Source organism: Fundulus heteroclitus, chromosome 13 (assembly GCF_011125445.2).
Source record: "Fundulus heteroclitus isolate FHET01 chromosome 13, MU-UCD_Fhet_4.1, whole genome shotgun sequence".
Taxonomy (NCBI): domain Eukaryota; kingdom Metazoa; phylum Chordata; class Actinopteri; order Cyprinodontiformes; family Fundulidae; genus Fundulus; species Fundulus heteroclitus.
Window position 1 is genome coordinate 9,152,471 of NC_046373.1, and position 13,846 is coordinate 9,166,316.

General features: G+C 40.9%; 1 protein-coding gene across 1 annotated transcript; it reads left to right on the forward strand.

Moving 5' to 3' along the window:
- Positions 1–41: 41 nt before the first annotated feature.
- On the forward strand, positions 42–3,639 carry fam221a (family with sequence similarity 221 member A). Its single transcript, XM_012874255.3, has 7 exons — positions 42–167; positions 427–594; positions 814–987; positions 1,077–1,267; positions 1,362–1,435; positions 1,536–1,668; positions 3,170–3,639. Exons 2-7 carry the CDS (start codon positions 524–526, stop codon positions 3,283–3,285), a joined length of 759 nt encoding a protein of 252 aa, XP_012729709.2. The 5' UTR covers positions 42–167; positions 427–523; the 3' UTR covers positions 3,286–3,639.
- Positions 3,640–13,846: the final 10,207 nt, after the last annotated feature.

Genomic DNA, 13,846 nt, shown 5'->3' on the forward strand with positions numbered 1-13,846 from the left:
CTGTGTAATGATCGTCATGGATTCCCCCGGAACGTCTTCGGCGGCGTCAACGCCGTTGCTTCATGGGAAATGTATTCTTATTGCTGTGCAGCTAAAACTGCACACTCGCCGTTTGTAGGCTGGGTTGTCAAATCAACGAATCACTGCAATAAGTAGCACGTGATGGGGTAAACAATATATATGGGCGCTACTTAAAATTATTAACTTTTCATTTAGACCTTGCGGACGAATATTGTCATCATTTTAGCTAGTTTTGCTAATTGGTTAAAGGTAGTTCGTTGCTTTTTTTTTTTACCGTTTGCCTTTTTTACTCGTTTGCTTGTATGTTTTTTTTTTTTTTTTGCGTCACTGTTGTCGTTTTTTTTTTTTTTTTTTTTTTTTTACAGGAATCTTATTTAATTTCTACTTTTGACATATTTGTTGCAGTTCCCTTTGTGAGCGTTAGAGAGAGCTGTAAAACCATCTCCATAGCAACGTACGTCTCGGGCCACAAACGAAATGCACTAACTGGCACTTAAGGTTTATGATAATGGCCGCCGTATATCTCGACAAATCAGCTTTGGAAGCAGTGGATGACTACTGGGAGTACAAAAGGTATATGTACCAACACACATTTGCCTACTAACTCAGTTATGGACAGTTTTCCTTGAATTTGAGGCCAAATCGCCATCCGACAAACCTGCTCTGTGTGTAGCAGCTATTGGAACAGAGGAAGTGAAATATAAATGCTTAAATACCCTAAATGCCTATCCTGTTCTGTATACTGGCCTATGGTGTTTGTTGCTTATTGATGTACTTTTTTCCCCCCATAAGGATTGTTGGTGAAGACGACGGTGGAAAACTTTTCTCCCCAGAGGAATATGAAGAGTACAAGAGGAAGGTTCTACCTATGCGTATGAAAAACAGGTTGTATGTGAGCTTTGGCGTACCGGGGGGTATTGACTGCAAACTGATTGGCCCTGAAACACAGTGCTTTTGTGAACATAGGTGAGACGTTACTCAGGAAATGTCGCAGGGGTAGGAATACCTTTGTAATGCGCTGCATCATGCAAGCAATTACAATTTTTTTCCACCAGATACAAGCAGCATCAGACAGACTGGGAGGTGGTCCCCTCTGAGCGACCCCTTGCCCTACCGTGCAAGGTCAGGGGATGTCACTGCTCCGCTTATACCTACGTCCCTCGGCTCGGTTGTAGCCCGGTGCGCTGCGGTTGCAAGCATTTACCCGAGGATCACAGCGAAGCCACAGGCCACTTGTGCAAGAAGTGTTAGTCACACGTCCCTAACTTTCAAGATATGCTCTCTGTAACCCAGATAACGCCTTTTAACCTACTGGTGTATACTAATGACTCATTTCTCAGGCAATTCCTGTTCTGGGTTCCGCAGTCCCTACACTTGTGGCTGTGGGCGGCCCTGCTTTGAGCACCGTACCTTGGTGAGTGGTTATAAACGATGCCAGCTTAAATTAAAGGGACATTTAATATTATTATTGTGGCAATTCCCCCTAGTTAAAGTACCGTTCCCCTTCTTCGCAGGTTGAGACAAAGCTGGAGAGGCAGGAAAGGGGTCGGCCTGTTGGCAGAGATGTTCCCTATGCCGCCATGGGGGGCCTGACGGGGTTCAGCTCTTTGCTGGATGGGTACCTCACTTTGGAAGCCTCCTCCACAGGTGATGCATGTTTTTCTATCATTTGAAACCAGAAGTAGATTCTCTTTACAGTCAGGAACATGCAAGTGCGTCTGTAGACATTTAACACATGGTCTCTTCCAATGAACGCACGCAGTTTCAAGGCATTTTCAACCGCTATGATGCTCCTGAGTACGTTTTAGTGACATGGCCTTTAACAGACTGCAGCGGCACAGAGGCAAGGAGCAGAGGCTTTCCTTTAGAGCCGAGGAAAAGTTCCTTTTTAGAGGCATGTGAGGGCAGCAAAGAGCAGCACAGCGTCGGTGTTGGATGATGGATATTTGCGAGAGCGTGAATCTGAGAAAGGTCAAAGGTGTGCAGGGACTTTTACAGCGTTCTTCTTATATCACTATTGAGAGAAAGCAAAAAAAAAAAAAAAAACACACAGCTGGCTGCTCCACGGAAGATTGGATCTGTGAGTGTTTTTGCAGCCCTTTCAGGGTTTTATAAATAAACGATAGCTTCGCAAATCATGCGAAGAGAGTTGTATCTCTTTTTTGCTCATTTTGCCATAATTCAATTCATTAATAAACAGGTCAGCCATTAAATAGAGACAGAAGGTTATTTAAATCAAACTGGAAGTAAATACATTCAATAAATAACAGGTGATTAAAGACGCTTTCGAATCTTAAATGATAGATCTTTCCCAGGCTACATTCCGCAGTGAAATAATTTAAGATGTCGCTTTAACTCATCAAACAGGCGCCAATAATTTCCTCTGTTAATCTGCACAGCGAATCAGCTCCATGCCTATTTCTGCAGCAGTTTGGCCCATTCTCCGACAGCAAATATTAAGGAACAATTATTCACTTAATGAAATGAAATAAAAAAATCTTGTAGAATACTGCAGTGCAGCAGGAAATAAGTAGAATGAGACGTAAATCTGTGACGATTTGTTGTAAAAAAAAAAATGTGCATCACCATAAGTGTTTATAATATTTGCAGAAATATTGATAATTATTTAGAAAATAAAATGTCTTATTGCAGTGTGGACCATAACACGAGAACTATGAAATAAATGTAATTGAGTTGAACACATGATTCCAAATTTAATTAGTGAGTTCACATTTTGAATTCAAGAAACTATTTTCCCCTCTGAAACAAATATTTCATTATTTTTCATTTAATCTGTTTATTTTTCTTATCTCATATTTGTACAGTCATTTAATTACTTATATGTTTGTTGGATTTTCCCCCTCTTAGCTCTCTCGGTCAACCAAATCGAAGGATAGTTTAAGATATATTTATGTGTCACTAGTATTTGTGAGTTTGATTTTTAAAGTTTATTGGCTAATACACATTTTGTATCTTAAACTGAAACCCTCTCTGGGTTTACTCATGATGTTTTGACACGTCCTTTTGTACGTTCCAGCAGCGAATCGCAGCGGTACCGTTCATCTTAAAGGATGCAGCATGTCTGTGAGAGCCGCGTCTTTCTCTGTCACGTACGATTCTCATAATTGCTGCGGTATTCCTTTTTCAGATGAAGGCAGAGAAGACGGCTGCCTGCAGGGGAGCTCAGCGGCGAGGGAGCGCCACACCTCACTGCCAGGCGCAACCGGCTCCGGCGTTCGCAAGAAACGGGCCGACAAACACTGAAATGCAACATTTGCGTTTCCTTACTGGGTCAGGTTGTTCATTTCTGGTATGAGAGCTAAACTTTAGCAAATCAAACGCAAAATGACTTCCCAAAGAGAGCTAATGTTTGAGAGTAAACATTTTCCAGCTAACTGTGAAGAACCCCTATTTTTCTTTAAATAAATTTAACCCTAGTTTAAAATCTATTGCAATGAGATTTAGCTGCCGACTGTAGTTTTCAAGTCCCTGAATGAGTTGGTCAGAAAGCCAGTGAATAAACCCAAAGCCCATCAATTTTATTTGTCGTACTGCAGTTTTTCGGGATATTTGTCATATTTTCCTGAACAGCTTGTTAATAGAGTATTTCTCCGAGGTTTTCCTGATTGTTGTGTCCTTATTGTGAGAAGCCCACCCACTCAGCACGTCACCGAAATAACACCAGAACCTCAGAGCTCAGTGCTCGGTGATGAACGCCGCTTTTAATTTGGGGATGGATGTACTGTCTTCGATTGATTAATCCCATTCATCACGGTAGATCAGCGGTGATGTGAGCCGAATTATTCCTCGCTGTGAATGCAGATTGCAGATCGTGTTTTCTCCACTGGCGGCCCAGATTCCCAGCGTCTTTAACGGAGAACCGCAATTAAAGAAGATTTCGGTGAGGATTTACTCCCACTCGGATGTTCCCACTCTAGGACAGCATTGATGCTGGCCACTACACTACCGGTCAAACGCCTGGCCTCACCTTCTCATTCAGTGGTTTGCCGTTATTTTTATCGCTGCCTCTGAGGACTCCTTCAAGACAGCTTGAAAACCATTTCAGGACTAACCTCATGAAGCTCATCGAGAGTGACCTAAGCAGTAACCAGAAAATGTGTGTGTGTGTATCAAACACATAGTTTTGTGTTTAATACATAATTCAATATACTTTTGAGTCACAGCTTTTGATGCTTTCATTACATATCTGCAACGTAGAAAGTCACAGAAGTAAGGAAAGACCATTAAGTGGCAAAGATTAGTCCAAACCTTTCACTGGTAGTGTACGTTTTTCATGTTAGCATCACAGTACCTTACAAAAGTATCCACACCCCATTGACTGGCCTGAATAAAGCTTTTGTCAAATCCTGTTTCAGGTGATTGCAATTTTCCCTGAGCATATCATCCCCTTGGTGAAACATGGCGGTGGCAGCGTCATGCTTTGGGGGGATGCTTTTCTTCACAAGGGACAGAGAAACTGGTCGACACTGATAGGAAGTTGCTCAGCGCTAAATACAGAAAAACTGTTAGACTTTGCACGAGGCATGAGACTGCGGGATGAAAGTTTATCTTCCAGGAGGTTGACACTAAACATACAGCCAGAGAGCTACGATGGACAGGTTCAGATCAGTGTTAATTCATGTGTTGGAAAGGCCCAGTCAAAGTCCAGACCTAATGTAATTAAAGTGGCAAGACTTTAAACTGAGATTTATATAAGATACCCATCCAATTTCACTGAGCTTGAGGTATTTTATGGGCAAAAATATCCAGTCGTGAACCTTGAAAGCTGGTAAAAGACACACCTCTCAGATGTTGATTTGCAAAACAACTTTGAAAAACGTGCATCTGTATTTTTTTTTCTTCCACTTCAGAATCACAAGCTTTTTTTATCACAGAAAATTCCAATCAAACACATTTAAATTTGTGGCTGTAATCTGACAAAACGTGTAATAGCGCGATGTTGCCGAGGTGAGCAGGTGGTCTTGAGGGAAAGAGGCAGGGGGCCTTGCCCGGAGGACTGCACGGATGCACCTGCGTCTCTGATTCCGAGCGCTGAAAAGGAACCGAGTGGATGCAACCACATCTGTGGAAGCTTGCATTTAGAACACAAAGTGTGTATCTATGAGGCGAGATTTCAGACTGCCACAAAACAAGCAATCAGGGGTGCATGCGCCGTTCAAGATATCTGCCATGTCTCTCTTACTTGTTTCCTCCACTTCCTCCTGAAAGAGGTGAGCAATGGGTGGGGTGCATGGCACATGAAGGGGGAGGGAGGGAAAAGCTCAATTGAATTAAGAAGTAAAGCTATAACACATTAGTCTCACACAATTACAATTTAGGGTAATTGCCTCTCCATAGCAACGATGTAAAGGAGGCCGTGGGTGATTTCTTTTGGACACTGGCGAAGGGAATAACTACAACACTTCTCTCTTCCCCATGGAAACCCCGTCCTGCTTGATTGACATCTTTTAGTCAATAAATCAAAACACGAGCGCAGATGATTAAATTGGCAATTAGAGCCGAGGGAAACACTTAATTGGCAGAAATGGTAAGTAAACAGGAACTTAACTGGAGACAACTGTCACGTCATTGCTCCAAAGAAATTAAACCACAACATAGAAAGGGTTCAGACAAACCACTGGAAACACCTCACCTGTTCTCAAAGGTAGACGAACGAAAGAAATCAGTATGAAGCACCGGATTGAGAAAAAGATCATGTTTCCCATCAGGAACATATCGACCAATACCATACTGACTGCAGTAAAACTTCAAACTAAACTAAAATAACCTCCTGAAAGCCACATCCACTGTGTTTCACTATTTGCATGTGGAGCAGCTGCATCAAATGTCTTGGTGAACCGACGCATTCGCCAAACAGGTTTCACTTCACAGTTCGCATGAGTACCCAGCCAAAGCTGTTCATAAAGAAAACAAGAGACTTAAACAAGTGTTGCAGCTGGATTCACACCCCCCCCCCCTTTTTTTTTTTAAATCAGCTATTCTGTTTCAAGAAAGAATGGAACCACGAGCTGGATCCACAGCTTCAGTTGATGACAAAAGTATTCACACCTGTTTCATCGTATCGCAACAGTACGTTTTTATTGTATTCTTTGGGGAGTTATGTCAAAAGACAATGAAAGGTGGTGACAAATTGTGAAAGTGGAAGGGTATTGAGACATGGATTTTTTTTTTTTATGATTTTCTTTCTTCCTGCTTTGCATATCTAGACACTGATTTTTTGTTTTTTTGTCGTTGTTGTCCATTCTTTGCAAAATAGCTCAGAAATCAGTCACTCTGGATGGAGAGCATCTGTTTGTTTGTTTGTTTGTTTTATTAGGATCCCCATTAGCTTCAGCATCAGCTAAAAGCTATTCTTCCTGGGGTCCTTCAGTCTTCCATGTGACAATACAATGTATTACATCATGATGGAGAGCATCTGTCAACATAGATTGTCACGTCTTGGCACAGATTCTTATTTATTTTTAGGTCCGACCAGCTTCCTGGTCCCTGCTAAAGAAAAGCATCCCCACAGCATGATGCAGCCATCATCTTTATTATTATCATCCTGCGGGGATGGTGTGTTCATTTTCAGCCACATACAGTACTTCCGATGTAGACCTAAAATGTTAAGTTCTGGTCTCATCTGATGGGACGTCTCATAGCTTTCTTTCAACAATCACTCATGTTACAGAGAGTCTGACTAACAGATGGAGCTCCCACCCGAGCTGTGTATCTCTGCTACTCCTCCAGAGTTAACGCGGATCTCTTGGCAGCCTCTGCGATTAATGCTCTCCCCTGAAACACCTCTGAGTCCTTCACAGAACAGCTACATTTATACTGAGGTTAAAATGCACAGATTATTTCTATTTACCAAAGGAGGTTACTTCTGAAGGCAGTAGGTTGAGCCGGATTTGATTTGGTGGTATCAGAATACAAAGGCCCCTCAACCATTTTCAGATTTTCGTTTTTTGGAAAGGTTTTTTAAAAAGCATGAATCCTGCTGCTTCCACCTCCTAATTAGGTGCTACGTTGTATTGTTCTAGCACATAACATCCCAATAAAACACACTGAGGGTCGTGGAAGTAGCATGACAAAAAGAGGAAATATTGAGGGCGGATAGCTCATTTGGAAAGAACCCTTTCATCCTTTGGTTATTCTAATTCTGCTTTTCGTGATGTCGCAGGGCTGCGCTTCTAATAAATATCTTCACTAGTCTGGCGCTGTATTGTGCTGTGCACCTTCCATGTGTACAGAAAGTCATTTCATATGCAGCGCCGTAACCACTTCTTAATTATTAACATTAATTGTGAAAATGGCTTTAGTTTGCAGTCGAGGTATTTAGACACGCTGCATGGCTGACTGACAGTGGATGTAATTTAAATGAATGTAAATGCGGTCTGTTATGAATGCAGCTACCTCTTTAGGAGTCAGCCCGTTGAAACGCTTTTCTAATTTCGCCACCTGCATTAGTCAGACTGCTTGTAACGCACATTTACCCTCCATTATTGGACTTCTTGTTTATGTTGCATGCCTTTAATGTCATGAGTTGATAATATTTTCCACCTGAGCAAGCCAGTAGTTGTCCTGTGCACTTTAGAGGGGCAGCATTTTAAATAGTTAGCAGGTTTATTTTCTTAAAAGTGTATCCAGCAGCTGGATCTTTGTTCAGTTTGAGATCTTTTATTTCTTTGACATTGGTTGTCTTTGAATGCGTTAGTTGACAGCACCAACAAAATGTAGTCTCTTCTTTATCTTTTTCAGGTAGGTTTGGGGACAGAGATGGCCATGGAAGACAAGTTTGTGTGGAGCTCAATTTGATCATATGTTTTGGATCATTGATTGATTTACACATTCATAGTAGTTAGAGGCCATAAGATTTTTATCTAGAAATCTCACACCATTTTAAAGAGTTTATGATACAATGCACATTAACTCTGAGCTATGAAGATTTTCCTTACCTCATCACAAACCCCACACTGTGCGCAGTGGCAAGATAAACGCTGATCCTCATTTTGGCTTTGTTTCTGTTCGGCTTGTTTTTAAAATGTTTAATTATCGATCTGGCAGTAGGTATGAGCACATTAAGACGAGTAGCTAATTTCTCGAAGGCATTTTTGGATTAATTCAGAGTAACACATATCTGCCTCAATTGAATCACATGTTTTTCCCAATTTGAAAAGTGTGAAATTAGTCTCTGTCATACCATAAATATACCTCAGGAAGACATAGTTTACTAATAGGAAGATCTGATGAACTCAAACAGTAAACTACAAAAATGCTTCTGTTACATTTATTTTTTTTATTTATTTTATTTTAAGAAGTGTTACCATACCAAAAAGTTGAGTACCTGTACCCTTTTTCCTTGCACTTAATTTTCCTTTACTGATTAAATGTGCTCAAATTAATTATATTTTTATTTTCAGGGTAAGATTATTGCAGCACTGCAATAACAGAAGTTTTTTTTTTTAATTACTGATTTCACCAGCAGTGCCTACAAGTAAGGAGGAGGATTAGAGTACATGGTTTTCAGGGTTAGTTTAGCCATTTACACATTTAACACATATATAAGAGTATATATAAGAGTAAAGGGGCATTACAGTGATGCATTAAGACTGCTGTGATCTGACGTAGATCACGACATCGAACAAAAGTTTAGCACACGTCAGTGTAGTTGCAACTTTCATCAGGCTCCCTTATATCAGGACTTAGTCCTCTGACCTGCACACCTGAGCCAAGCCAGCCTGCCACAGCTTGGCGGCCAGACCCTCAGCTAACCTGTCCATCAAAGCAGCATGTTATGATCGTGGTGTTGACACGACATTTGTGCCGTTTCCACCCCAGACACAGATGAGACACATTTCCAAACAGACGTACAGAGAAAGACACATGCTCAGACAAATCAGAAGAGACAGCGAGCAACACTGAGAGAAGAGGCAGAGACAGCTTAGATAAATACCAAGACGAGTCAATCTAGCTGTTTAAATATTGGGTGGAGAAAGAGACAAATAAATAAAGAAGAGCATTAGTTCTTTCCTTGCTGACGACTGCACTATTGTGAACAGAGAACAGAGGGAAGCTTGTGTGGCTCTGTAATTGCTTTCAAATGATGTCTGTTAAAGTCAAAGCCACGACAAAGAAGAACAATTTGGGGACATGCTTCTGTTGCCAGTTCAGAAAAGAGCAGAAATTGTACATCTTGCTTGTATGGAAAGCCCATTAAACTGATGGGGAAAAGAAATGTAAGAAAGTCCATCCAGAAGTTTAGATATTATAAATGAACATCAACTTTTTCATCCTAACATATATTTTTAAGTGCAGTTGTGTTGAATAAAATAGGCAATATTATTACAGAAAGTAACACATATGCTACCCCGGATGCATAAACAAAAAGTTTGGAAAACGTTTATATATTCAGAAATGTCTATTACTTTTTGATAGCACAACAATTATTTGCACACATGAATAAAAAAACAAAAAACAACAACAATGCTTTGGTAATTTTTAAAATTTCCTCCATTCTTCCATCCATCCATTTTCTATACCCGCTTATCCATGCAGGGTTTTCATAGAAGGACCCTGGCCAGAATTTGTTGCAGTATCTTCTCCAACCAACTGTGCTGTAACACAGAAAACAATATTTTTGATAAGTACATCAAAGATAAAAAGGCAATGGCTCCAACTTTTTTGCTGTTCTTGTGATTTGTTGCGAATCATAAGTTTATCTTAACAGATTAGCATCTATGTTTTGCAAACAGAAAGGTTCAGCGTACGGTAGGGTGAAGGGGGAGGGTGTGTGTGTGGGTGGGTAGCACTATAGGAAGTATTTATTTTAAAAAATTAGAGGTGTCACAGATGACATCCATCCATTAATCTATTGTCTATATCTACTATAATTGCAGGGTTGTGGAACTGTCGGTGCACATCCCAATTATTCATTGGGTAAGAGGCAAGGTACACCATGGACAGGTTGCTAGTCTATCACAGGGCAACATATAGACACACAGGACAAACAACCACATATTCACACACTGACACTTAAAGCTATAGTTGGTATCCTGTTCAGAAACACTTTTTGTTATACTTGGTAAAATTGTCCTTCCATCCTGAAAGTAGTCAATACATTATGGATTACAAAAAAGGAGGTTTAAAACATTGATCTCTGTGGAAGCTGGAGGCCTGTAAAAACTCTATCCAATCACTGCCATTTGCACCGAAGGGCAGGGATTGGTTAGAGTTTTGGTCCTGCTCTCACTCTTCTCTGTCCCTCAAGTTCCGGGATATCACCTTATCTATTGGTTGTCCCACATGCTGTCCTTCTGATGTGCAAACATAACACCAAAGTGTTGCTGGCTGGCCGCGCATGCACACTGCTAGTGTTTATGTATCCGGTTAGCTTAGCAGTCAGCTTAGCAGTTAGCTTCAGGGTTAACTGTTCATCGTAGCTCCACTGCCACCCCCGTATGCTTTGAACATGGCTGAGAGTCGCAATAAGCAAACCGCGTTCATGTTTATGAGAAGAAGAGTAAGGCCTCAGTACAAAGAAATAATACCAGAATGAATTTGGGAGATTATTTTTTCACACGGTTCCCCTGAGGAGTGGAAGAGCAGGTAAAACGGTCTTGCGCATGCACAGTTACTCAAAAAGGGACTTGAGGAAACTTCTGGAAAAATCACCGTCCTTGCATTTAAGGATGCAACATTAACAAGACGTGTACAGATGTTGTGAATAATATTTCTGATTTATGTAACTTTTTTTGATTAATTTTAGGGTCTACAAACTGTTAATTAGCAATCTCCACGACTTATTTCTTTATTGAGGTATAACTATCTGAATGAAGGTCCACTGCTCTTAAACATTAGTCAAGATCAGAGCACAATGAATTCACTTTACCTGTCTTCGACAAGTGTCTTGTCCACCAAATTACATCTACCTCAAACTCATCTGCCTGGTTATTTAAGTGTTTTGATCAGTGCTTAAACTGGTCAGGTGTTCCAATCACTTTCATTGCCATGTGTGTAAGTCCAGCATCTTGGTATGCAGAATGCTTCCTCAAACATTTGGGAAAGAATGGGTTACTCTCCGGTGCTTAGTGAATTCCAGCGTTGTATCAGGACAGGTTGCCACCTGTACAATAAGTCCAGTCGTAAAATTTTGTCACCACTAAATATGTCACAATCCACTGTTTGGAATGACAGCAACACCGTCACAAAGTGGTAGTGCAGGGTCTCAGTGGATGCTCAGTCACACAACACACAAAGGTGATCAACTTTCTGGAGAGTCAATAGCGACATTTCCCCAAAGTTCATGCAACCTTCAGATGAGCTCAAGAACAGAGCGTAGACTTCTTTATTTAACAGGTTTCCACGGCCATGCAGCCACATCCAAGTCTTTCATCACCAACTGTAAAGCAAAGTGTTGGATGTACACCACTGCTGGGCTCTAGAGCAGTGAAGATATCGTGTCTGCAGTGACAATCCCAGGCAATCACCATGATAACACTTAACTAACCGTACTGGGTCACGTTGGGTGGGGTTATGGTGTGGTTCTGTTTTTCTGGAGTTGGGCTCAACCCTTTAGTTCCAGCGAAAGAAACTCTGAATGCTTCAGCGTACCAAAATATTTTCACTGACTTTATGCTCGTAGCTTTGTGGGAACAATTTGTGAATGTCCCCTTCATGTGAACAAGTGAAAAAAGCCCGGTCTAAAAAGACGTAAATGGGGGAGTTAGGCGTGGGAGAACTTGAGCCGGCTACTTAGAGTCTGAATTAAATCTGTCTGTGCACCTTTGGGATGAATTAGTGTGGAAATTGGCAGCCAGGATTACTTGTCCCACATCAGTGTCTGACCTCATGCTTCTTGAGGAATGGTATAAGAAACCACAACAAACACACTCCTAAATTTGCAGAAAACCTTCCCGGTGCTGAAGTTGTCAGAGCTGCAAAGGGTGGACCGACGTCATATTACTGTAAACCCTATGGATCAAGAATTGGAGGCTACCCACCTTTGTATCTGTGTAAAGGCAGATGAGACTTATACCTTATTGCCAAAGTGATTTTGGCAATGTATAATTAGGGAAACTGGTTTTAAAATTTACCATCAGGGCTGGACGTTTTGCATATTTGGATGGGTTTTCTTGGAGATGCCTTAACACTAACTGGATCTTGCACTTTAAACAAAAAACAGCCCCAGAGAGCTTCTATCTTAAGTTTCAAAGTCAACTCAGAAGACCTAAACTTCAATTCTAAGCAGTGCCACAAACACGTGGACATGTGGATTTGATAACCTGCTGTTTAATGAACCAAAAAGGAAACCACTCTAAAAGGAAATCCTTCTTCATTTTTGTGTAGGTGACCAAGAACTATGGGAACAATGCATTTGTGCATCAGCATGTAAAGTAAAACTGGGAGAACACTGGAGTCCCACTGTGAAGACTCCACCTTTGTTAGAACGTGGAGTCTTAGTCTGCATTTTTTCCCGCTCATATAAACGTCCAATTTGTTTCCTTTGAGGCAGATCAGTCCGATTTATCTCTTATATAATCTTAGCCTCTTTATCTAAACCAACACACGTTCTATTAAGGGTGTCGGGTCAAGTCACTATTTTGGTGTTCATGTGAGATTTTTCGTTTAAAAAAAAAAAGGCAAAATGAAGAAAGCTGGCCTGGAACATGTTCAGGAGCATGTCCTTTTTTCTTTTTCACAAACAGTACTTCTTGCCAACCACAAGTAGGCAGATTGTCACCATAACACAATAGCTTACAGAACTAAGTAACAATTTAGATGTCAAGCCGTGAAGCAAAATTGGCGATAACCAAAGAAAGCAAGTGAAAAGTTGGCTTTTCATCTGATTTATCTCCTCTTTCTGTTTGGATGCAACTGCCTGGGGGAGACGAAAGATGCTGCCTGCATGTTAGTATTTCCTTTTTCCACTTGATCACTCTGTAAATTTGAAAAGTGTGATTCATGGTGGCAGAAAATTACAGGGCTCTTTCATCTTAACAAATCTGGGGAAAGAACTTATTGTACAAACCAGGAGGCTGATGAGAGGAGGAGAAGGCGCATTTGCATTTAAAAAAGCTTGCTCTCAATAGGAAGCAGTCTGTGCAGAACTGATTTCTGATAAGGCTCAATCTTCAACCGATGGATTATGGCGTGCATTGTTTACCTAAAGGAAGGGATATCACCGTGAAATTGGTTAGGAGCATTTTGAAATATCTAATCAGCTCATTGGACAGTGTAGTGGAGATGATTGCTGTCTCCATAAGAGTACATATTATGCTGATTAAAACTGATGACCGCAATTATTATTTTTTTTTACTTGTCATGTTGCCATTTTCTCTTAGCATAGTCAGGAACTGTGCTATCCTTCTCTTTATGATGCTCCAAGATCCTGCAGGCTTCCTTCAAAAATCTCGCCTTCTTCTCAGAGTTTGTTGCTATAATTTAACATGTTGTAAATATCTGATGGGTAGCATGCTGTCAGAATTAGGCACTGATATTCTCACCTTACGCTACCTCTTGCCAGCCCCTCATGTAAACTCCAGGTGCATCTCGGTTATTTGAAATATTATTTAATTAATCTATTTTAAAAAAGTGAAAGCCGTGCATTGGTCGCGGCTTTCAGCTCATCAGTTTTCTCTTATCTTCTGCCTGAAACTCCTCCATTGATTCTCTACATAGTTTATGACTTGCAGTCATTAAACTGGGTATTTGGACTTTTGGGACCATGGGCAAGGGTTTGGAAGGCCATTTGTAAACCACTTGAAGTGCAACATCGCGCAGTGTGGACTGCAAGATCCAGTTTTCTCTTATCCTCTGCCTGAAA

Coding starts and splice junctions, on each gene's coding strand:
- fam221a (XM_012874255.3), top strand. CDS start 524: ATGATAATGGCCGCCGTATATCTCGACAAATCAGCTTTGGAAGCAGTG. Junction 1,268..1,361: donor AGGCCACTTGTGCAAGAAGT/GTTAGTCACACG, acceptor CTCATTTCTCAG/GCAATTCCTGTTCTGGGTTC. Junction 1,669..3,169: donor TTTGGAAGCCTCCTCCACAG/GTGATGCATGTT, acceptor TTCCTTTTTCAG/ATGAAGGCAGAGAAGACGGC.